The 26,845-nt window shown below is 37.4% G+C and overlaps 1 protein-coding gene across 40 annotated transcripts in view; it reads left to right on the forward strand.

The window, feature by feature from the left end:
• The window catches only part of RIMS2 (regulating synaptic membrane exocytosis 2), a 493,527-nt gene that overhangs the window by 75,585 nt on the left and 391,097 nt on the right, over positions 1-26,845 (forward strand). For all 40 annotated transcript variants that reach the window (XM_052787016.1, XM_052787021.1, XM_052787004.1 and 37 more), the window contains one exon: positions 18,943-19,153. In XM_052787016.1, coding sequence (XP_052642976.1) covers positions 18,943-19,153 — 211 coding nt within the window. The remainder of the gene's footprint in view (positions 1-18,942; positions 19,154-26,845) is intronic.

Here is a 26,845-nt window from a genome sequence, read left to right on the forward strand (position 1 = left end):
TCAGAATGGCTTTTACTGAAGTGGAATAAAACCCCAGGATACTGAGTATCACACAGGAGTAAGAGTAGGACTAATGTAGAGATGGTAACTTGTTTGTTTTTTGCAGAGCAGTAGCTTTCTCCCAGAGTAATCCCTGGTTTTTTTCCATATAAACTGATAGTAAGAAAGCATGAACAAAGGATACCTTCATTTCTTTTGCTGTACATGTTACCGAGTGATTGGAAAGTTTCTGAAAATGACTAGGAGACATCTTTTAATTATTGGATGAATTGGGAAGAAAGTTGACCAAGAATTTGAAGTCAGAGATGTATAAAAGGTTATTTAGAAGTCAAAACAACATTTCCTGAAACAGAATGATTTACTGAAGACTTTTAATTATCTGTATCTAATGCATCAGACTTCTTAAATCAGTAGTGATTAGTGTAATAAAAGAGGCTTTCAAAGGGTAGTTTTAATGAATGGTAATTTGAGATATAAAAGATTCTAAATATTTTTATTTTGCACCACGGTTAGAGATACTAAGACATGAAAAGAGCATAATGAACAATGTTGAATAAATATTTAGGAGAGATTTAGTGATCATGGTTGAATCAATTATAACATCGTAACTACATAACTACCCCCAAAAAGTTGGATCAAATTCTTAAAAAAGAAAAAATCAGGTTCATGAACCAATAACCAATTTCAGAACCAGGAAGTAGGTTCTAAAACAGTTAATGACAGTAACTCTAGAAGTGCTGGTGGATACCTTTTATCTCCATCGAGTTTCTTTGGTAGTGAAAGATGTTTCGCACTTCACAAAGGCTACCTGTGTGGTTTAAGCCCTACACCTTAATGTTTGCTATTGAATGCATGTACTAAGAGTAGTTTGTACCTGTGCAAATGACTTCTACAGATGACCCAGTTGTGGGTAGTGCTGAATGCTACTATGAAGTATGGAGCACTTCAAGCTGCTAATGATACCAGTGGAAAGAGTGGTTGTTTTTCATGCTAAGTTTCATATAGCAGTGGGTATTTTTGCTTACTTGCAGGTTGAAAGCAGAACCAGACCTGTCAGTCATCAGTATCTCGGGAATTCCTGTCCCCTGGAGTCAGGAAACACAATTGGGTTTACTGGAAATACAATTAGGCTTCCCAGCTGCAGAGCGTTTTGGAAGGAAGTTCAAATGTTGGTTACATGCTTTTAAACTCACAACTCCTTTCAATAACATTTCTGTTTAACTGATAGCTGTGAATCAGTGTTGTGTTTGTCTTTGGAAGAGTTTATTCTCTCAGTTATATGCTTTTATTTTGATGTATTTGTGGTGGCTGATTGTATTACATGTTTCAGAGTGAGTAAGGGTTAGTAAAGTGTTCTTTTCACTGTTGTCTTGTTTTATTCCTTTGTTAAGGAATAGCTGGAGTATTCAGTCAATTCGCTAGATAAAAATAAAATGAAGTATTCATGCCTTAATTGAAGAAGTGTGGAGGGGCAGCAAGGCTAGAGGAAAGAAATGTTTATTTATCCTCCCTTCTTTAAGGCAGGAAAGGACTAGACTGATTTAGAAAGGCTGACTACAGGCTGTGGAGCTCTGCCATGTTTACCTAGGGAGGACTTACTAGATGAGACAGTTGTCCTTTATCACCAGGTACAGATTTTTGTGATGTGGTGGTAGTCCTCCCTCTAGTTCTGGTTTTAGAGATCTGAGAATGATGGAACAGATATCCAAAACATTTCAGGTATATTCCAAAAGGAGAATGGTCTTCAAAACATTTATATCATGAAACCCTCAGTGAGTTCTTCTATTTTACAGGTGAATGTATCTCTTTAATTTTTCAATATAATCATTCCCATTTGCTTTTATGTGTGTGCTCACAGGTGGCTTTCTGTGATCATAGTAGAAGTAATGATTTTACAGAAGAAGGAAATTCACTTATCTCTTCCGAAGGATGTTTTTCTGGTTATGTTCTGTATAGAGAGAAAGTTGAAGTAAATTCATAGTGATGTGGCTCCTGGAGTATCTTGGACTCAGAACAAACAAAGACAGATGGTGCCAGGGTGAGTCGATCGGAAACCTGGGGTGAGGATGAGTACTACTGGGTACAAAGTCTCATCTATGAATAACATTAACAGACGGTGAAGATTGTCACGGAGCAAAAAAAGTGGTCTCACAGAAACAAAAATCCAGTTTTTATTGTGGCCTATTGGGAATTTTGATCTGTCACAAACCTAATTTAATGATTCCAAAATTTAAAAGCTTGTCATTAATTCCAGTTATTTGGTTTACATGTCACCTTTTTCTCATCCTTTAGGAAGCTTTACATCCATTTGTGTATTCCCTGCTTCCACAGCTAATTGCTAAGGATAGTTTTGTTTTAGGAAAGGGATATTCTTGGTTCAGCGCAGGGATATTCAGCAGAGAGAGAACTTGGGTTATGTCAACAGGAACACAGGTAGACTTCTCATCTCAGGTGTGCTTTATTGAAGGATATAGACTGGCAGAAAACAGTTTTGGAGCAGTTGTGGACACCCCCATCTCCCAGTTATGTACCTAAGAGCAAAACATGTTTTATGGTTTCTAGTGCAGTGTTCACCAACAGGGTGAAAACCACTAACATTTGTATGACAAAAATCTGATTAACAGGTGAATTCTGAAACAGCAGAATGTTGTCTGTTTCAAGATTAAATGTTTATTTAAGGTAATAAATGTAAGGTAATAAATGTAGTGATGACGCTGCATTCTCTTCTCCTCTTTACAGTATCCATACTGAATCTTGTAAGAAAATGTTATGCTGTCTGTTCTGTTGGAAACTATTCTCTAAAACACTTACTATTGAATTTGTGACTCTATTGTCTATATTTCTTAACTGTTACAATATTAATTACCTATGTACACTAAATAAATATTCTTTCTTTCGTTAAACATGTAACATCGATGAGTGATGATAATCCTAGGATCACAACTTTATCCCCTCTGGTGATTTGTTCAACTATTGGTTGTTATGTCCTAGCCAAGGCCTTTGCCTCTCTTTTGACTGTACCTTTAGAGGCCAGGGAAAGTGAAAGAGAGATGTATATATAATCAGCTTCTTTTTTGGGTGTCCATATTTAAAGAAAGATCCTACTTCCAATGCTGGAAACCTACTGTAACAAAGATGCTATTGTAACAGCTTAGTTACATTAGCAGAAAGAAGAACTGGAAATTTATCAGTATTGATATTGTGTCTTCTTTGAATAGTAATGTCTGGTCAATCCTGGATACAAAAGACTTAAGCAAAATAAGAATGGCGATTGATTTTGGACATGTGGATTTATTTTCTTTAGGTGTATTTTCTTTCTTTTTCTTTATTTTCTACATGTTCTGCAGTAGGAATGATAATAGATATTTTTTTCTTCAAATTATAGTCCACAATGTCTTTAATTTAGGATAGTAGATTTGTTGAAAGGCCATGTATCGTAGTTCAACTCCAGTTGGCAGCTAAGCACCACACAGCAGCTTGCTCACTCCCCCCCCCGCAGCAGGATGGGGGAGAGAATCGGAAGAGTAAAAGTGAGAAAACTCATGGTTTGAGATAAAGGCAGTTTAATAGGTAAAGCAAAAGATGTGGGCGCAAGCAAAGCAAAACAAGGAATTCATTCACCACTTCCCATGGGCAGGCAGGTGTTCAGCCATCTCCAGGAAAGCAGGGCTCCATCACGTGTAACGGTTACTTGGGAAGACAAACGCCATCACTCCGAACATCCCCCTCCTTCCTTCTTCCCCCAGTTTTATATGCTGAGCATGGCATCATATGGAATGGGATATCCCTGTGGTCAGTTGGGGTCAGCTGTCCCAGCTGTGTCCCCTCCCAGCTCCTTGTGCCCCCCCAGCCTACTCGCTGGTGGGGTGGGGTGAGGAGCAGAAAAGGCCTTGGCTCTGTGTGAGCACCGCTCAGCAGTAATGAAAACATCCCTGTGTTATCAACACTGTTTTGAGCACAAATCCAAAACACAGCCCCATACTACCTACTATGAAGAAAATTAACTCTATCCCAGCCAAAACCAACACACCATGGCAGTTGAAGATACCTCATTGAGAAGGGGCAAAGGGAGAACAACACTATAAAGTAAAGTTTTCCTTCTGCCAGAGTCTGCCACATCTGATTTGCAGTGAACATCTGAGCTGGGATGAACTCATTCAGGGGCTACATCCGTAGATCTTGTATTTAAACAAAAAGACTTCTCAGCGATTTACATCATCACGTAGCAATAGAGTAATCTGTGAACCCTGCTCAAGAATATGAAAAAATAGAATGCATGAACATGAGAACTATTATACAGGAAAAAAATTGGTTGATGAAGAGCAGAACTAGACTTGTTCTAGTTGTTTAAGGGCAATTAGGCTAAACCAAATATGAGTAGAATCTGTTTATATTTACCATTTTTCTAAACAGAAGTACTCCAGGAGAAAGCTTTAATAAACTGATATCAAAATCTTGGGAGAGAAAAGTGTTCAAGCGCTACAGGAAAGCAGAGCTGTCCCTGGGATGGTTCCTGGCCTTTGAGTGTCACAGTGTCCTTGCTCCCTCTGCTAGTTTACAGGGCCTGCTGTTACTGCATACTTCCACTCTATGGGATTATGAACAGCAGAGCATGATCAGCAGGCCTACTGGTGGCCCGATGTGACTCTCTTACAACCCTCATTTATACCCAGTAGCTCTCAGCTCTTAATGGTTAATTAATAAGCTTTAATTCAGAGGTTAAAGGATTTAAATATAGGATTGAATTCTGATCTTCTCTCTGGCACTGATTTTTTGGGGTGGTTTTGCACAACTCCAATTATTTGGAATACTCAAGCATTATATCTCAGAAATGGTATCAGATTAACTACTATTTATACAGTTTTTGAGGCATAAATCTCTTATCTTTTCAATCATTATCAAATACTGTTTATCTAAAATGGACAAATACTGCTGCAACCTAAATTGACATTATATTTTACTTCTGAGAAGTAAAGTTTGAGTTCAGTGCACTTTTTGAGTAAAGGGAAGTTATGGAGTCACGGGTTTAGATGTAATTAGTATGGGGAAAATTGTTACACACCTTGTTCATGCACTTATGAAAAGTCTCTCCAGCAGGTGAGAACATCTCTCTCCATTTGTGAGCTCCTTCCTCGTAAAAAATCGTAATTATTTTTTGTATTTGAATTTCCATTTCAAGACCCATTTCTTTTGTTTGTTTCTAGAAGAGGTTACATTAGCATTATGAAAATAAATTGTGGTTTGGCCCTACTTCCTGTTACTTTTGAAATATGAACAGTATGGAAAATCACAGTCTTCTGAGAATTGGCAAACTGTTTCAAGAGGATCTCCCCCTATAGTGCTGCTAGCTATATGGCTCTACTGGTAGTACTTTTACAGTAAGAATACTGATACAGTCAAAACCAAGATGCACCACAACTAAATACTACCAGGAGTTCTGGTGGTGATAATTCAGCATCAACCACGTTGATGTAGTTTGCTTAGATGAAGGTGACACGATATGGTGAGCACAACTGAGACTTGCTTATGCTGGCTTTCCTAGCATTGCTCAAATTTATTTCCTGTTTGTTAAAAAAGGAAAATCACCAAGATAGGAACAATCCTGTCACAGAGGTAAAAAGATAGGGGCTACTTAATAATTGAAAATCCTCATGAATGTTGTAAACAATGTGGAATGAACTCGCTTTAATCATGATACTATAAAGTCAGGAGGTGTTACATTTCGGAGCCAAGACAGTCTGACCTATTATTTAGGATGTATTTATTTTGTCAGTGTGTGTAATTGTCTAATGAAAAAGTAATTTTGCCTTTCATAGTAAGGATAAAAAAGTTTAGCACAGTAACTTAGTTATTTTGGGCTTTTCTAAAACTACAGGTGTGAAGCTAATGGCTACCTTTTGTAAGTCAACTGATGATGCAAATAAAGTAACCCGAGTGACTGTAAGAAATATTATCTCTGCTGGAGATGCCCTTTATAAATGTAATAATGTTGCAATGTGCTTAATTGCCAGCAACTGAATTAACCTCTTTTTAAGGTACATTTGGTAAATATTGCATACCTTTAAAATGAAATTTAGTATAAAGTAAATAAAAGTATGATTTATGAAAACAAGTCAAATATAAGATGAACTGTGAAACTTTTTGTGTGTGAATTATTTGGATAGAACAGTAATTTGTATATTTTTAATAATTAGGCTGTTTAAAAAATAAAGGTCTAGTAATTTAAAAGTATATAGGTGTGACCCACCTTTCTTAAAACTGATATTTATTTGAATTCCTAACACAAACAGTATCAGAAAAAAAATGTAGAAATAGCCAACATGCAGCTATATTTCTAATGTTTTTAGACTAATATAACATTTCTGTTATAAAACATTTCAATCAAGTGAGTGAATTAGGAAGAAACATGTAGCAGTAGCTATAAAAATCAGCATGTTTTTTAAATATAAAAAGTAGATTGACAGGATACAAAGAGACTGTAAAAGAAAATTTTTATGAGAGCCAAGTGTATTCCTCAGTGATTTAGATTTCAGGTGAGAATTTTTGTATAGGGGATGAAAGTCTGTGTACATCTGTGTCAACTGTGCATGGAAAATATCCAAATAGGAGTCTTAATTTTTTGCATAAAGCTCATAACATAAAAAGGGTGCTGCAATAACTGCAAAACAATCCTAATTCTAGTTTATAAAATAGTTTTCTGTTACAGAGTAAGTCAGGAGATGTTATTTCCCTTATGCTTAGCAAGGAACTCTAACTCTACCTTTTTACCTGGGGGGGGGGGGGGGTCTGTGTGGCTGATTGACTTAGAGGTCTAAGAAATTTTGAGTTCTGGTTGGGGTTTTCCAATACCTACTTGTCGTGGTTTAACCCCAGCCAGCAACTAAACACCACGCAGCCGCTCACTCACTCCCCCCCACTCAGGGGGATGGGGGAGAAAATCGGGAAAAGAAGCAAAACCCGTGGGTTGAGATAAGAACGGTTTAATAGAACAGAAAAGAAGAAACTAATAATGATAATGATAACACTAATAAAATGACAACAGCAATAATGAAAGGATTGGAATGTACAAATGATGCGCAGTGCAATTGCTCACCACCCGCCGACCGACACCCAGCCAGTCCCCGAGCGGTGAATCCCTGCCCCCTCCCACTTCCCCGTTCCTAAACTGGATGGGACGTCACATGGTATGGAATACACCGTTGGCCAGTTTGGGTCAGGTGCCCTGGCTGTGTCCTGTGCCAACTTCTTGTGCCCCTCCAGCTTTCTCACTGGCTGGGCATGAGAAGCTGAAAAATCCTTGACATTAGTCTAAACACTACTGAGCAACAACTGAAAACATCAGTGTTATCAACATTCTTCGCATACTGAACTCAAAACATAGCACTGTACCAGCTACTAGGAAGACAGTTAACTCTATCCCAGCTGAAACCAGGACACTACTCTACCGCAAGTGGTGATAGTCAAGAGTGTCATGATTCTAAATGTATATGATGCTACATTTGATGTGCCTATTTTATAGCAACATACGTACTACAGATTTTTCCTGTCATAGAAATTAAGGACAGATGCTGGTTATCAGCAATATGACACTGAATGCTGAAAGACTCATTGCTCCTATGCATAGTTTCTGAAAACTCCACTACCACTTGTCCAAACTGCTTAGCAGCAGCAATATCTGGATATGTAAGGCACACAGAATGACTGCTTACATCTTGTTTTGTAATGAGTTAGTAAAAAAAAATTGACCATATTTATCTGTAATTTTTAATCTGTAATCTTGTAATTTCTTTTACTTACTATAACTGGGATGAAAAATAAATGAAATGACAGTACAAATGCCTGTCTTTAAAGATCATAGTCTTGTGCTTTGCCACATACACTTCCTGGTAGCCTACTTTTACTGGAAGTTCAACTGCTTGCTCCTGATCTTCATTGTCAGCTGAGGATTAGTACTTACAGTTTCAGCACTTTGCCAAAGCACCCCCTTTGGGATAGTGTGGATTGCAAACACAAGGACAAGGCCTATGGAACTGGAGATAAAATATTTTTAATTGAGGGAATGCAGTTGTGGAATGGACTTGGAGAGTTTCCTTGGAGAGTCAGGCACTGGAAGATTCCCTTTTTCAATTACAACTGGCATGGTTAATCTTACTTTGAATGAGACCTAAAGTTACCTGGGAAGTGTTGGCCTTGTCACAAAGGTAAAGAGCAGAAGGAAAACCACCATTATTGTGTGTAACAGTATGGATTTAATTTACCCGCTTGATGCTTAAACATTAGAAAAGGAATCCTACTGATATTTCCAGTGTAGGTGGAAAAGGTACAGAAGTAGGTGGCAAAATTTATTAGAATAATAATGAAGAATTTTTATGGAGAAAGAATGAAAAATTTAGCTAAGAATGTTTATTTTAGAAACAAATGAGAAAAACATGATGGGAATCGGTAGACTCATAATGGTTTAAAGGAGCTCTTTTATAGATTTTTTTTTTTTTCTAATACAGGAGCAGCTAATGAGAATGAGGAAAAAAAACCCCAGTATAATCACCAAAATATTTGTATGATAGTTGTGGAAACTTCTGTTGTTAAGTTAGGAGTTTAAATAAGATTCAGAAAAGGATAATTAAACCTTCTCAGTTACATTGAAATAAAACACTGAGGGGTATGAAGATATCCAAAGGTGTAAAGTAATTTCAATCTGGAGTTATGAAGGAACCTTGCTTACTTATAGCCAGCTAGTCTCATAACTGTCAGTTATGGAGAAATTAGGTAGCTTTGAATGATTTGGCCATTGTTAAACTATTGGAGGAATGTGGTATTCTCTATTTTTAAATGCCCCTTTATTTATTATAGCTAAAAAAGAGTGTTGAAACAGATCTAGAAGAATTGGATGTTACTATATTCTGTCTCTTTAAACCTTAATAGGGACTTTATACCTTTTTGTATATTACAGATTGTAAAAATACAATAAACAATTCAGTTAAAGATTAATTTTAACAAACAAGAGAAACAATTAGTCACAAAGATACCACTTCTCAATTTAATCTTGTAATTAGCTTGAACTGCTGCAGAAAAGGTAGAAGCAAGTATCTGTCTGTTGTTCTGAGGAAACCTGGAAGTAACAGGTACAGCCAGGAGTTACCTAGTTCTTATTTCCTTTATATATTGTCTAGCTTTATCTTGATATCATTAAAACCACACAGAAATATGGTAACATTAATTGGGTCAGCCTTTAATTGGCCATATGTTCATCTTCTCCATGTTCACTTTTTCTTGTAGCCTTGCACAGGACTATTGTACTTAGCTATTGTTCACTGCTACCTTGCCAGCAAAGAGCAGCCTCACTGCTGCTAATAAACAAAGTTAATGAACAAAAGCTGCAGTTTTATTCAATACATAGACAGGTAAGGTAATCCTGCCAGTTCCAGCTAGACTTTTTGTCTAGCTGGTGTGTAATCTTTTGATTCATTCACAGAGTCATATCCTACTCAGTTACTAGAACTGAGTTTTTTTTTTTTTCCCCACATCCTTTCTTGTCCTTTTTTACTCAGTTTCTGAATGTATTGAAATAAACTAGATTCACTGACATGACTTCATCTGTAGTAGCAAACTTATTTAGGGTCATACCAGATCAATTAATAAATTCAGTATGACATCGGGAAGAGTGCAATGAGAGGAATATTTGCTATTTTGCGAGGGAGGTCAAATAAGCTGAGAACAAAATGTGGTAAGGTGTGAACTAGAAGCCTTTGCAGAAAGCCCTAGTAAACAGGGAAAAGAAAGAATGGAGCCAGGGCAGCTTGAAGACCTCATCTTGGGCATGTCTTTTACTTCCAAGAGCGGCTTGTACGAAGTTCCCACTAACAGAGAATTTTTGGTTGCATTCACCAGCGTGAGGCAAATGCTGTCAGGGCATAATAGGATGTCTTTACCCTGCTCCCTTGCATGTCAAGGAGAGACTGAAACAGAGATCTTAGTTTTGGATGCTGATTAGCTTTGCTGTAGTTGGCTTTTCCCACTTGAGTTACAAGGGAGCAGCAGCACTGGTATCAACCAAGGGCAAGATCATTTAGCAACCATGCTCCTTTCTTTCCATTGTCTTAGCTCTTTTTCTTCTCTTCAGCATTTCAGGCACAGTTAGTATAATTCACTTAGATTTAGAGTATATTTACTCACTTAGAATAAAAGTATATGTTTTTTACAATAGTTCTTCCAGTGAAATTATCGGAAGACATAATGTCCCATATGTGTGAACTGCAGTAACTTATTTTAACTGTCTCTGTGTCTTTTTAACTTAGGATTCAGATTTTGGCCACCTTGTGTTTTTCATGTGAATTCAGTAAGAGTATTGTATTGATAAAGAAATACTTCTGTGACTGAGAGATTGGTAGTATTTTTCTTAGTGTGAATGAGGTAATTTCTTTTGTAAGTAAGTCTTTCACCATGTTTAGGACCTCCTTATTCTGTGACTACTCTATTTCGTAGGCTCTTTAAAGATGTTCTGCACTTAAAATTTCATCACTGTTGCTCTGTTGTATTTCAGGTTGACGAATATCACAGAATAATTAAAGTACATATTCCTTAATAAGTTAGAGAATGGGAAACATGAAAATAGTGGGTTTTTTTCCAGTTAGGTCCATTTGTAAAACAACTCAAACCATACATAGGTGAAAAAGCTAAAAAATTCAGAATTATTTCTACTGACAATTTCAGGAGGATTTACTCTACGTTTAGAAAAAAACTTAGTAAAATATCTTACTATTTGACACTGCTGAACATTGCTGTTATTGTCATTATATGGCTTATATTTAACCTTCTTGTTCTAAACAAAATACTTAAAAAGCTAGTGTCGTGGTTTCAGCCCAGTCTGTAATAAAGGACCACGCAGTCGCTCGCTCACTCCTCCCTGCCCCACACCGGAGGGATGTGGAGGAGAATCAGAAAGGAGAAAAGAGAAAAAAATGGAACCTTGTGACTGGAACAACATAAAAAGAGAAGTTGCAACAACAACAACAGTACTAATAAAAGAATATACAAAATGAGTGATGCACAGTGCAACTGCGCACCACCCGGAACCCGATGCTCCGCCACTTCCCCCACTGAAAGCTGAGAGCACCCCCCAGCCCGCTCCCCATTTATATACTGAGCATGATGTCACATAGTATGGAATAGCTCCTTGGCTAGTTCAGGTCAGCTCTCCTGGCTGTGGCCCCTCCCAGGTTCCTGTAAAAGTTAACTCTATCCCAGCTGAGCCCAGGACAGCTAGCAAAAATCTCAGTATCTGTTAACTTTTTTTTAGAGTTGGGAAAAAAATGTATTTCCCACCTGAAAAAAACAGTGTGGAGTTCATTTTCCCCTACATTCTTCACTTGAACAGATTAAAAAAATTCAGATTATTTATACGAAGTGCAACAACTCCCATAGGAAAGACTATACACGGTTTTGAGATAAGCTTGGGAGCTGCTGTTCCTGCATAGATTGTGGAAGACTGGTATTCAAGGCAAGTAGAAACTAAACTCTAGGTCTCTTACATTTCAAGTAAATACCCAAATGAATTGGATTTTCTGATGGTATCTTCTGTTTTCTGGATATTATATCTGAGATTTAAAAAAAAAAAAATTAGTGAAAGTTTAGATAAAACTGGTACTTACAGCAGGAAATCAAAGTGCGTGCATCAAATGAAAAGACATTTAATTAGAAAATTCTGACTAGCTCTTTTCAATATCTTAGATTTCTCCCAGTTATTGTGAATTCCGGGGCATAGATTAAAAAGTAGCATTTTTACTCTACAGTTGTGAGGTTTAACACTTTTTGGTTTGCATTCTCTAAATATTTTTGGTAGATATTTTTTTAACTAAAGTTTAAGCTTAGACATTTCACTTAGGTAGATGGCTCTGAAGTTAAACCTACTGACAGTGGAAAATAGTTAATTATTGTTTATTTGAGGAAACCAGACCATTAAAATAGTACATCAATTCTAATGAGGCAGTAGAGGTTTCTTTGCCAGCAAGACAGTTAAAGTGCTGTGGATTAGAGCTCTGCTGACATCTAGTTTCTGTCAATATTTCATTTTCACTGATATGAAAGCTGAAAACTCTGAATTGTGAGTGGCATCAAGACTGTAGTTGTGTTATCTGCCTGGGTATGATAATCCATTAATTTTGAACAGAATTGGATGTGAGGTTCTTGTTTGAAGTTAGGCTTGAGTCTTTAATTGCTTAATAATTTTTCTTTATCTGCTAGACTTAAAGCAGAATCATGGTCTTCTGAGGAGGAGTTTTATGTTATGCCATTTCTCATTTCAGCTGAATACTGGCAAAGCTGGCATTTTGCAATTGAGAAAAGTTCTGTTTTGCATTACTGAACATAGGTTTGTTTTGTGTTTTTTTTTTTTTTAATTGCTTTTTTATAGCCTCCACACATCAGTATGAAAGCATAAACTCAAAGTTTTGCTGCCCATTGCATTACATGGAGCTGAAAATATATGTGAGGTCATTGGTCAAACTTTGAGAGAGTTAACTATTTTCACAGTAGTTTATAAAAAGCATGAAGAGCTGTTTTTTTTCTATTGGTAATAAGTCACTTTTTTTTTCAGCACTGCTCAGCCAAATAATTGTTGTTGAATACTTTTCCCTATGTTTCTGCTTGAGTTTATACTTCATATTTCTTGTCTTATTCCACTAAACCATTGTCAAGTATATAATAATAGAAATGCTCTTTGAAGGGGATCTCTGAACCAACCTCCCACTCAAAGCATGGCTATTGCCAATACTAGATCAGGGCAACTGGAGCTTTGTCTAGGCAAGTTTTGAAAACCTACAGGGATGGCAATCCCACAGCCTCTCAGGACAACATGTTCTAGTGCTGCACTGCCCTCCTAGTGAAAAAACTTCTCCTAATGTCTGACCTGAACTTCCCAATATGCCATTATAGTGCCTTTTGCTCCTTGTTTTGGATTTGCGGCTACCAGGAAGAATTTGGCTCTGTAATTTCTTCAGGTAATTTTTACATTCAATAGCTAGTTTCAGGCAGGTGTTGGATCACTCCGTAGTCCATTCCTCTTCACTGCATTGAACAAACCCAGCTCCTGTATTCCCACCTTGCAGACTACATGCTTTAGGACCCCACCCATTTTTGTTGTTGTTGACAAACTGGTCTTGTCCAGTTTGTCAACATACCTCATGAACTGGTGGACTGCAATCTGGACACATTATTCCAGGTGCAGCCTTGCCAGTGCCAGCTAAAGGGGTAAAATAACTTCCCATTATCTGCTGCTCATACTCTTGGTAATGTAGCCCCATATCTAATGTGTCCAATTTGTAATGAGAACACACACACCACTGGCTCATAGCCTGGTTTCCACCCTATTTTCCAGGGTTTCTTATCAGCAGAGGTGATGCTCAGCCAGTTGTTTCCTAACCTCTACCAACACATGGGATTATATATATAAGAATAGTATCCATTCAGAAGAGAAGTGGCTGCATTCGGTGGCAGGTTAGCTAGCGCTATTGTAAAAGTAGAAAGCATTAAGTGTTTAATACAGTACAGGGAAGAACATTGTATGTTACCACATAGTCATTGCCACCAGGCAGAAAAATCATTGAATGAATGGACTTGGCAGAACTGAAAGCGAACAAACTTTTTTGAAGCCTGGATTCCAGCCACATCCATGCTTCATGCTGGGAAATAGGAAATGAGGCACAGGCTACAATCAGTAATAAGGCTTTGAGAGAAGTGTAGCCAGGAAATGAGAAGTGGCTGCTACACTTAATCTGGCCTCAACATCCTGGATACTTCCTTAATAGTTGCCCTTCTAATGGCAGATTTTAAGCAGCTTTGGAAATTTCAGAAACATTTAAGTGAACTTTTGGAAGGCAGGAAAGGCTTTGGAACTTCTTGTCAGTATTAAGGATTTTTTTTGGTAAAATGCTGAAAGTTTTGTGGGCATTTCTGGAGGACGGGAAAATAACTTCTGCACAATAAGAGACCTCAGACTACTGAACTTGCTTTTCCTACTGGCCTTCAGCAGTAGCTCATGGATCATGAGAGGCCCACGGATTGCTGCTTTTTGGTTGGTATTGAATTTCTCATTTCCAGAAATGTGTGCGGCACCAAGAATAAGCAGAATTAATTTAACTCCATTCCAGAACAAAGCAAGTATTCCAATAGAAACTATTTCTTGACCTTGGTAGAGCAATCCAAGCTCTTGCAAACAGTTGCTTTTGACACTGAGAAGTCCTCTGTGCAGCTGTCTCAGATACAATGTTTTACAGCACAAAAAAAGTCTTGACTAGTCATATAAGCCTCATGAACTTCACTCCTGTAACTTCCAGAAGATATGAATGTGATTCAGGAAACTCATTCTCACAAGAGATGAAAATGAGCAGAACTTAAATATCAGTTTTCCAGCCTAACTTTTCATTATCATTAGGTCTTTGCATAAACTCATACCAGCTTCTCCTTTACCTCTAAAATTTATAGCTGGTATTAAAGTGGATACTTGTATTTTTGGAAACTGTGGAAAAAGGAGAGAGATTTTGCATCAGTACAGATAGATGGTATCTGCTTTTGAGGCCATTATCAAAATACACATATATAAGGGTTGTAGATATGCATTGCTGAGTTTTCTACTTAAATGATCTCTTACTGCATCGTTTGATGTAATTACCCGTGTTGGGTGCCTGTCATGGTTTAAGCCCAGCCGGTAACAAAGCACCACAAAACTGCTCACTCACTCCTCCCCCCCGGCCCCAATGGGATGAGGAAAAAATATAAAGAAAAGCTTGTGGCTTAAGACAAAGACTGGGAGGGATCACTCACCACTTACGGTCACAGGCAAAAGACAGGCTCAACTTAGGGAAGAAACAAAATCAATTTAATTTACTACAAATCAAATCAAAACAAGGATAATGAGCAGTAAAACCAAACCTTAGAACACCTTCCCCCCACCTCTCCCTCCTCCCCCTGGCAGCGCAGGGGGATGGGGAATGGGGGTTGTGGTTAGTTCATCACACGTTGTCTCTGCCGCTCCTTCCTCTCAGGGACAGCACTCCCCGCACTCTTCCCCTGCTCCGCCGTGGGGTCCCTCCCACGGGAGACAGTCCTTCACAAACTTCTGCAACATGAGTCCTTTCCACGGGCTGCAGTTCTTCCCGAGCTTCCCTGGCGTGTGTCCTTTCCATGGGCAGATTTTCAGGCACAGGCTGCTCCAGCGCGGGCTTTCCCATGGAGTCCCGGCCATCTTGGGGGGCATCCCCCTGCTCCGGTGTGGGCTCCTCCCCGGGCTGCAGGTGGGCCTCTGCTCCCCCGCTCCCCTCCATGGGCTGGGGGGGACAGCCTGCCGTCTCACCACAGGCTGCAGGGGCATCCCCCCCTGCGGCGCACCTCCTCCCCTCCTTCCTCACTGACCTCCGTGTCTGCAGAGAGGTTCCTCTCACATTCCAATCCCCTACTCGCTGCCGGTTCCCCTTCCTAAATCTGTTCTCCCAGAGGCGCTACCACTGTCGCTGATGGGCTCGGCCTGGGCCAGAGGCGGGTCCGACTTGGAGCCGGGGAAGCTTCCAGCAGCTTCTCACAGGAGCCGCCCCTGAAGCCCCTCCCCCACTACCAAAAACCCTGCCACACAACCCCAAAACAGTTTACAACCAAAAAACCCCTGTCATGCCTAAGAATAAGATTTGTATTATGGATAAGCATTTTGGCCTAAAATGCAGCTCATCTGCAGAGCCTCATCTGTTCAGTCTCACAGCAGAGGTCTTGGCCACTTGCATTATCAGAGTAACTCACTGGAGTATAGGGAGTGGAAATTGTAGTCTTGGGATACCTGAGTTCAGTTCCAGGCCCTGAAGTTTGCCTTGGTACTGGCTACTTTCAGTTCTCTGGTAACTGAACTCCTGAGCCCTCTCAGGCAGCAGTGTTCTGGGTAGAGATGTGAGTGAAGACAACTTAAACAAAATGGAGTTCTATTTGCACTGCGTTTTCTGAAAAATGTTATACAATTTTTACTAAATGTGTTTCAAATACTGTGCTATTCTAAACACCTAATTATTGCTGCATGTTATTAGTTTAGTCTTTGTCTTAAACCTTTGCAGGCTAGATGATAAAAGATAATTACTAATCTATATAGATCAGAAAGTTTTTTTATGGACTTCCTAAAAAGAATACTTTGTATTTTGTTTGAAGTATGCATATTCATCTCAAGTGGTTCTGCTCAGTAAGTAAAACACATATTGTGTGTAACTGATTATTTAACAGATTTTTGTCTTCTATGTTTTATTTTTTCAGACAGCTATCCATACTTGTAGTATTTTTCTTGGAACAGAAAGAGATGTAATAACGAGCTATTTCGGCAGACTATAAGTTGTTTGCTACTAGAACAAGGATTTGAGCAAACTATTCTCTATAACCTTGAAAAGTTTATACTTTGAGGCAAAAGTTGTGACCTTTACATAGATTCTTGTGCCCAAGAGGAAACAAAAGAGAAATTATTTCAATGCATGAGGCTTAAGAACTGGCAAAAGGCTTGTGCTTTTTATGCATCAGTGAGACTGGTAAGCAACTAATCATAGAAACGAAGGCTGTAGATTATAAGGAAGCCACAAGACTGAATGTAACCTAAGATAAACTTGAAGTTCAGCATAGATAATATGCTTTAAATGAAGAACACAGTATTTGGCAAAATTAAAAGGCAAGCAAGGTCTTAGAGATTACATGTGTTATTGATGGAAATGGGCCAGACTACCAACTACCAATTATATACTGTTGTCAGTGTAAAACCTTGAAATGTGCCAGGTTTCCAGATTTCCAATTTTTGTTCTCAACTTCATTCAGCTGTTTCTTACTAGTAACTCATGTCCTGAAAGAACAGTCAACAGTGAACTCTTTCTGAACCAGTGAGAAGGCAGAGGAAGCCACAAATGCCTGTTAGGGCAGTGGCGACCCTCACGTCCTTCCCGTGGAGGCCAGAGACATGACCTCTCTCCCTGCTCTGCTACAGGCCAGAAGGCTTGCACACACAGGGAAGAAGGGCTGAAAGCGAGAGAAAAACATGCAACTGCTATGTCCTGAGGACAGCGTGTCCTGAGGACTCAGAATTGAACTCAAGTGACAAGAGCAGGTAGATTAGAAAAATTGACAAATAAGCAACATGAAGTAGCCCTGCTTTCCCTCTTTCTGTAAAAAGGTCAGTGGCAGTTGAGAGCTCGAGGCAGCATTTTGGTACACAGAAGAAGAGGCATGCCTCCAGCCTCCTGTCTTGCCTGATGGAGAGAGGGAGCTGCCTGTTTGTTCCTACAACTCCTCTATGGTATAATGTAAAGTACGTTCTTAGGGGAGTTTTCCTGAAAAAACAAAGCAAATCCCAACAGTTCTTACCATGTGTGTGAATATCCATGGCAAATAATTGTTTGAGATAATTTTTAACTGACTCAGTGTAATATTTGTTTTGGTAAGAGCCTCTGACACTTCTGATGAAATAATTTTGTATCATTAATTTTTATCTGTACTATATAAAAGATATATTTCTGCATTAAGGAAGTTGGTCTCCTGGATTTAGTTTTTTTCCAGGAGGTTATTCTTTGTTCTATTCTAGCCTTCATGTTTTTTAATAATCTCATCTCAAGAATCTCTGGAAGGATAATTCTAAAGAAAAATAAATCTCTCTGGCACTTCTACTTTTTTGGCTTAGTATGCCATATTAATGCTTCATAGAAAACGCTTCATTTTGGGGGTTTTGCTTGTGCCTGTTCAGGGAGCTAAAAAACCTGCTTAAATTAGATTAATAATTTTTAGATTGCTAAAATTTACAGTCTCCATTTGCAAAATTAGGTGAGTGGAATTCCATGCTAAGAATTTAAAGATCACTGTTCAGACACCTTTAAATCACAAGGGTAAAAACAAAAGAGAAATCAAAGTTCTTTTTGTTTTCTCTTAGCATATTGTAAGAGATTATAGTACAATGTCACATTTTCCAGCTTTTTTCAGCAACTACTGGAGCTATATATTACAACTTTTTACAATGAAAATGAAATTTTCCATGACATAATTTACCTTCAGAAATAGGGGCTTTGAGAAAAAATTGCCTTTATAGAACATGAAATGAGTCTGTAACTTTGGTCATAGTGAGACAGGTTTAACTATCGTATATGGAGATTTGATTATTGTGGGCTCAGAAATACGAATGATGTAGCATGCCTGAAAGAATCATTGCAGTTCTGTATGCACATGGCAGCTGACTATGAATGTGTTCCTAGTCCACTGGAAATGGGAGGTAAAATGTGTGTGTGTCTTAAACTACTGTCCCTGGATTTTACACCTAAGGTAGTCTTCTACCTTGCATTTGGCACGAGATGGCAGTACCTATATAATGATATGAATGGCTTAAATGATTTATAACAACTTGTTAAGCTGAGGTAACTTGTTACAAGCTTGCACCCAGTGCTTGAAAAGTGATTAAAAAAGCATTTTAGAGTCATTATTCTGTGCAGTACTGTTGGATAAATGAAAATAAGCTATATCAAGATAAGATACTTGCATCTGTCTGGTGGAATTAGGTAAAAGTACACTTGGAAGAATAAAGTAGATTTTTTTTTTTAATCTGATATTAACTAGCTTATTGTCTAGTGCCATGGGCTCTTGGATCACTCAGCCCATTTCCTACTGATGTATTTTACAGCTGGTCACATCCTAAGGGAAAGTTACTTCTCTTTGTAACAGCTGGACTGTGTGCTGCATGTTATCAGCATTGGGCCTCCTCCTAAAGTTTAGTTATGATGAAAAAGAAGTAATACTTGAATGTTATACTTCTGGAGCATCATAAATTACATGTATTTGCTTTACTACAGTATTTCTCTCTGATTCGTGTTTTGAAATTGATTGCAATTTAGTCATGCAAAGTATTTGTGGGCTTAAATAAAACAACTGTTAATGATCTCTTCTCTTCTGCAGAAAATTACATCAGCAGTTTGAAATGTATAAGGAGCAAGTGAAGAAGATGGGTGAAGAATCACAGCAGCAGCAGGAGCAGAAGGGTGATGCCCCAACCTGTGGCATCTGCCACAAAACAAAATTTGCTGATGGCTGTGGCCATAACTGTTCATATTGCCAAACTAAATTCTGTGCACGCTGTGGAGGAAGAGTGTCTTTACGGTCAAATAAGGTATGGAGTTAAAAGTTCAGTAACAAGCTTCTCCTAAACTCTGTATCTCTTATTCATTGCTTATGCATCCAAATCACATAGTTACTGAAACCGATGTCCTTTAAGGAGGTAATGATATCGACTTTAAGGGCTTTTAAGACATCTGTCCTCATCTAAATAATTTCCATTTGCAGATGGATTTGTGACTATGGCTTTTAAGTTAATACATGCCACATTTCTACTAACAGACTCATGAAAGTACAATTTTTCGACTGGAGGACTGAGTCTCTGTATTGGAGACAGGGAGGTATATCTAGTGATTTAGTGATGCTAATATTGAGACACTGATTATTACAAGTTAGAGCAAGGATTTGTTTCTTTTCTGCTTGCCCAGGCTCTTCTGTACAAGATTATTGTAAAATTGGTGTTAGAACAGTATATACAATATATTATGGAGCTTTTAAATCTTAATTATCTGTTATACATAGGCACATATCTTATGTATATGTACATATAAATATGCATACAAATGTCAAAATATTTTTAGGAAAAAATTAAATGCACTAATAATATAGAGTTACAGCTAGTATACTGGTGTTTATTGTATAACAACAGGTAAAACAGCAATCTGAATTTTTAAAAAGTTGGATCATAGAGTAAAAAATTCAGCAAAACTGAGATAATCATGGAAAACAGTTCTGATATCAGTTTATTCAACATTTTAGATAAAATGTTCACATCTGATACACATCTCAGATTCTGACAGATACTTGTAGTATATTCATGACAATACTGAAGACATCTTATGCTAATCTTTTGTGGAAACACATATTTTGTAAACCAATACAATAATTTAATAATTATTAATTTTTCAGTATAATTTATTTCAATAAATCTATTTTTTTCTGTAATACATTCATTGCAAATACCATGCAATCTGCAAATATTATCTTAATCTTTTGGAAGGTAGGAGAAAATGGTATAAATGTTATGTATTTCTTTGTCCAAGATTGAAAGGTAGGCTTAAATAATGGACTCCAAAAAAAAAAGATTTTGATTGATAAAGTATAAAATAATCTTCTATTTCCTGATGATTAAAGTAATTGAGATTATGTGTAAATCTCTCAAACTGCCTTGGATTTTGTTAAGGTAATTTTAAAATTTTGTCTTCAGTAAGCTCACATATTTTTATTGTTTTTTTATAACTAATTAAATCGTGTTGCCAGTAATGAGATAGAATAATTTCTGTATTAATTTCATCTGATTATAAAAGGCAATCAGGACAGATAATTGAGTCATTATGTCTACATACTTAGAAATATAGAAAAAGTGCATTAGGAGAAAAGCTTCATCTCCTAATGAAATGTTCTGATACATCATTTAGACTGTCCTCAGGATGGATCATGTGAACTTGGCAGATATTTGTCTGACTTCTCTTGACAGATTTCTGATGAGATCCTTCCACACCCTCTTAGGTCTTTTGTTCCACTGCTTCACCATCCTCACCACAGAAAGCTTTTCTTACTGTCTAACCTAAATCTGTCTTTCTGTAAGCTGACTTCTCCATTTAGTTTTATGAATCTGTTCTGCAGCTCTTCTCAGCTGGCTTTTTTTCTACTACTGTTGATAATCAGTGCGATAAATATGCTTTTCTGTCTTTCGTTCATTTCTGTTCTAGATAATTTATGAATATGCTGGACAGAGCATCTCTAGACAGATCCCCTGTGATGCTTCACTGGTGATACCTCTCCCTTAAAAAACCCTGACCATTTATTCCTGTTCTTTTCTTCTTGTCTTTTCATCAGTTAAGTTTTCTCATGAATGAATTTATTCCTATTCCATGGCTGCTGAGATTCTTTGAAAGCCTGGAAGCCCAACTCAGCAGAATGAATAAATCCCATTTACTCACTTCCTCTGTGACTCCTTGAAGGAATTTTAATACATGTAACAGACAGAAATTCCTTTTACTTAAAGCCATTCTGATTTTTCCACATTTTATCATAATTTATTCATATGCTTGCCAATTTTATTCTCTATTTTGGTTTCTACAGATCTGTCCAATGTGGATATCAAACTCACTTGTCTATTGTTCAGTTGATCTAACACTGAAATTCCTTAAAAATGCATAAATTGGCATAATATTTGCCAATTTTTATTCTTCTTGTCAATGAAAGACTCTCTATTGCAGTTAATAGTTAGATATTTTAGAGCTGAGATGTTTTATGTTGAATATAATCTGATTTAAGAAATTTGTTACAGTTTTTTTGGTTGATTTACTTTATAGCTTCTCTTTCTGAAATATCAGTTTGAAGTATATCCTCTGGTTCATTCTGCATAAAATAATATTCTAGAGTAAATATCTCTCTAATGACCATGAACATGAATACAAAAGATTTAATTCAGACAGACTGTGGCAGTCTCCTATTTATGATCTCTTTTATGCCTACACACATTATTTCCTGAAAATTATTTTTGGTCTACCAGAATTTACCAGAATCCATTATTTTCTGTTTTCCTTAATGGATACGACTTCAACTTCTTGAAGGATGACTTCTAATAACTTCCTGTTTTAACTTTGCTAGATTTTCTACAGTCTTTGTTGACATTTTTTGACAGGTTATATATATCTGCTTTGGACCTTATATAGGGTGATTCTTAAACTGTCTGAAATGTTCTTTGATGGAGCTGTTTGATCTGTTTGTGATCTTTTTCATAATATCAAGTTTCAAGCCAAATTCATGCCATTTACACCAGATTCTGCTACTAAATAGTTTAGTACAGACCAGTGTTAGCAGCATGCATCTCAGAAGATGTTGAACTGCAAAGAACACTTTTCTTTCAAAGGTCACAAGGAGGACTACTGCTTATAAAGTTCATGGTCATGAGTAGGAGCAGAGCATGGAAATATTTGACTGTTGATTTGTTGAATGTTGAGCATTAGATCAGGATTCTTAGAATGATTGAATGATTTATTCCTTTTTCAGTTTAGTTACAGTGCCTGAAATACAGGCGTTAAAATTCAGTTCAGGTTGTACAAAAATTATCACTATGTGGGAGTTCCTTCTAGATCAAACAAACAAAACCGATAATGGTGGTACTGCTGCTCCTGTACTGCTTATTATCTTAGTGAATGGAGTGTTCAGCCAGGATGGGGGCTTAAATTTCATGGGAGTAAGGGACCTTGAACTGTTATCTTTTATGTTTATGAAAAACTCCACATTGATTAAAACTGAAATAATAAATCACATTACAGCAAGCAGTAATTGTTTTTAGTAATATAGGTACCACTCATATACAAAATATCCTACTATTCTTTTTTAAATTATATACTTATTTATATAGGGAAATGCACACTGAATGAGGCAATAGACAGCAGAATGAGGTTTATGCAGCTGAGAGATTTACATACTAAAATATTGGACAAATACAGCTTCCAGATAGATACAACTTTTTGTGCAGTAAATATAAATTTCCACAGCTCAGAATGCCAGTTCAATAAACCTACATTTCACTTGTGGAAGAAGAAAACAATACTCGTCTGAAAACTTAATTTGATGCATGCTGAATACCTTCTTTCAGGGTGTTTGGCAACCTGCTATCACTTGCAGCTACTGAAACATCCTTCTTTCTTTGTCTTTGAACGTCAAAAGTAAGAGATTTTCAGTTGTTTTATAGGACCCAGCAACTGTGTGCGAAACACGTAAGGTGCAAGTAGGGAGCTTCTGTCAGCTCCCTCTGGTTCTGTGAAAGCTTTGCATTCTGATTATTTCTCTGGGGCTATGTTTGATTTTCGGATAACCATCAAGTTCTCTTCATTGAATGATTCTCACTGCAGGACTTGCAGTGTGACCATCCGTATGGAGTCACAAAACAAAATTTCAGCATGCTTTTGCTAATGCATAATCTATTTCATACTGTTGACAATTGGCAAGCACCGAAGAATTAGTGTGTCACAATCAGGATTTCTAAGTCACTAGGATTTGGGATAAACCCAATGATTTCCTATCCCATACAAATAAGTTGGTTCTTAGGAGACATGGTTTGGTTCTGCATTTCTCTAGAAAAGACACATGACATTGCAAACTTAAGGAAAGGATTTCTCTAAACCAAGTGTGGGTTTTTTTTCTTTTTTTCTTTTCAGTTTAGTCCATGTAACACCTCTAAAATCTGATAACCTAAAACTGTATTCATCTTTCTGGAGAATCTCAGTACAAGTATCTCTGAAAGAAATGAAAGTCAACTGCTAAATTATTCCAAAGACAATCTCTTATTTAGAAGTTGTAAATTCACAACTGGAGGCTGTAAAAGTTATCCTTCTAACTAGGATGAATTTCACATCACAGTCTCCATGAATAGAATAGAGTTTGTGTTATCAAATATATTAAAGACTTCCAATCTGAAATCTTGTCCTGATTATATGAGACCGACGTTAATGCCATAGTGAACATCTGTGATTGTTAAGACATCTCTAAACAATGATCAGCTCCATTTCATTTGAGGTGATGAGCCTCGTTACTCTTTCAAAAGTTATACCCAAACTTACCAGGACTACAGTTCATCATGGTCCTTTGTACCATTCCCCACTCCTTCTCCAAATGGGGTTTGGCTTCCTGTGCTCATGGGCAGCTCTGATGTGGTGCAGCTGTAACCTGGGATCAGCCTTGGGGAAAGAGCTGTGTGAGAAGGGACTGCAATGACCCCTCTTGGGACCTCCAGCCCCTCACCTGATTTTCAGCTCAGGCACTCAGCCTGGGTCTCTGCCTGAGCCATGCCACTGCCTGACCGGGTCCCTCGCTGACTGAATCTGTAGGCTTGGCTTCCTGGCTGGCCTCAGCTCTGTCTCATCACCATAGACCTGCTGGGACTTGGATTCTTTGCGTGACCTTAGTTACAGTCTTGGGCCCTACCCTGTTCCCCTTGCATGCGTGCTGTGGGACACAATCCTGTAGGTGGGGGCATGGCCTGCCTCGTGTCACCCTCTGTACCCTGGTCCTGGTCCTGGCCAAGCTGCTGACCCTGCTTGTGCCTGGACAGTATAGAAATAGTGTGCTGTCCCAGCAAAACACTTCTTCAAATTGCTGCATTTAATACTAAGAGTGAAAACCTTGCCACAACTATAATTTTGAACCAGGAGATGTTGCTACTTTCTAGCCTGTAAATTTTTCTTGCAAATTGATGCCTAGCAGAACTGATATTCAGAATCTGCATGTCTGTGTTGACACCTCGTGTTCTCTTGATTCTTGAAAAGAACGCTGTGATTTTAATACAAACTGTGTGGATATGATCATTCCCTTCAAATGACAACTGCACAAACTATTTCTGTTATTAATTTTGTTTATTTGAAACTATTTCATTTGGTAGCTGTTTTGAATCTCATTAAATGGTAGATGATGGTCTCAATTTCAACAGAGGCTAGGCATGTTTGAACTCTTCACTCTATTGCAAAGCTTTCAAAAACCTTAGAGGTTATTATGATCCTGACACAATGAAGAACTGATAATTTTAGACAAGCTGATAATTTTAGGCACTTAAGGTGAAAAAATACTGTCTTGAAGAGTGGCTTTGGATCACTCAGTCATATGCCATATTGACCTTCTAACAGATTTTCTTTTAAAAGGATAATACCGATATTAAAATATACTTGCTTTTTCATGTGGAACAGAACAAATACCACCAAAGTCAGACCGATTTGTTACTTTTTTAGCATCAATTCTTTGAGAACTGAATTAAATAATTTCTTAAATGTCTTTGCTATTGAAATGACTAACTATGTCTCTCATATGGTCAGTCATGCCGCTACTTGCATTGTACTGCTATGAACTCAAGAACGTTTGACAGCAATGTGCGGGAGGCATCTGAGAGGATGGAGGTAGTCTTAGGTGTTTAGTAAAGAGTGATGGCTTGTCTTGAACTTCACATATCTTTATATTTCATAGCCTGTTTCTGAAAAGAGACTCTTCGTCCTGGAGGTTATTCAACATAAGTAGATTGTGTGAACCAACTCTTGATTACTGTTATGATCACAGTGTGAATGACAGGATTTGGAGTCTTAACTGCCCTTTCAAAGCCACCAATTTTTGGGATTACTGCTTTGTGTTGGAAAGCTTACACTTATATGGTGAAGTGTTTGAGACTCTTCATTATGCCATTAATTTCTGAGAAAAATCTTTCATCTTCTTTTAGTGTATAGATTATAAATACATATATATGATTTTAATTGTTGCCTAAGTGGTGCTTGTACTTCGGAATATAATTTGAGATAACAGACAGCGAGACTTCTCTATTGATAATATCTGATAATACATGAGAATTACTGATTAGCCATGATTTTCACTAATATAGTCTGGGGTTTTAGGAAATGTGAGTTAGTATGTTCTCCTTGCTTACAATCTTAGGATGCATTTAGTATGTCTTATCTTTTCTGTGATTAAAGTCAAGTTTGGTTTTTGGAAACTCTTGATTTGAACACAAATTAAGATTTGGCAAAATGAGACAGTGGTGGAACAGAACAGTATTACCAAGTCAATATTTATAAGCTAATAGTTTCTAACATTAGAACCTTGTGGCGCAAGAGTAGGTACTAGAAAAACTGTCTCAAAACTCTTAAGCTGTCCTTTCTAAAATATGTATCAGTGCTGTAGTGAGAGTTTATTTCTCTCTTTTAATTTTTTTTTATTTCTGAGTTGTCTCTATTACTGGATTGTGTGTATACTTCATCATGTTGTCATCTGAATTTACTTTTCTTGCATGAATTCACATTTCTTCTTGTGTATTGTGGTTTTACTCCTCATAAGTCTTTTAAAAGTCCTCGTATCTCAGGTGAAAACTACTGAGTGAAAAAAATAGATTAGAACATAATTCATAGTATGAGGAGGTGCAGATCATCTGTGTGTTTGCAGAAGATTATTAGAATAATTAATAGGTAAAATTTTCTATATATAATTATCAATTCCAATTTGGCTAGACTGGAATATTATATTAGAACAGCACAAAAGTAGTCAGGACAATGGATAAATTATATTATTCATTATTTTTGGAATAGAGATAAAATTGGCAAAGAAATCCATATGAATGACAAAACAATGTTTAAATATATGTAGGTCTATTGTATGTAGGGGAAAGTTATTTAAAAAGGGTAATATAGCTAGATTTTGTTCATGAGTGAAGAAAAAGTATTATAGAATAATTGGGTTGGAAAGGACCTCTGGAGGTCATCTCGTCCAACCTCTTGCTCAAAGAATGTTGAATTACATGAGTTTTCAGAGGGCCTTGCTCAGTTGAGTTTTGAATCTTCAAGGATGGAGATTCAGCAGCCACTCTGAGCAACCTGTTCCAGTGCTTGACCTCTCTCATGATTAAAAAACGGAAGAAAAATTTTCTTATATCTAGAATGAATTTCCCATGTTCCAACTTGTATTTGTTGCCTTTTGTCCCATGCTTCCGTGTGTATCTTTGAGGAGAATAATACACATAATACTACTTGTCACGAAATGACCAAACTATGGGTCTTGTGTAGTGAAAATTATAAGGAAATAGGCCAACTTGTAAGAATTTTCTTGAAATATTATAGGCCTTATTTATAGTCTGTTTTAAATTTTCAGGTATAATGGTGCAGTGCAGAGTATGAAAAACAGAAGTTAAAACTGAAGACATTAAAAGTTATTAAGACATTAAGGAGTGTGGTAGAAACAGGCAATCCTGCTCTAAAGAATA

The sequence above is a fragment of the Harpia harpyja genome, chromosome 5, assembly GCF_026419915.1.
Source record: "Harpia harpyja isolate bHarHar1 chromosome 5, bHarHar1 primary haplotype, whole genome shotgun sequence".
Lineage (NCBI taxonomy): Eukaryota > Metazoa > Chordata > Aves > Accipitriformes > Accipitridae > Harpia > Harpia harpyja.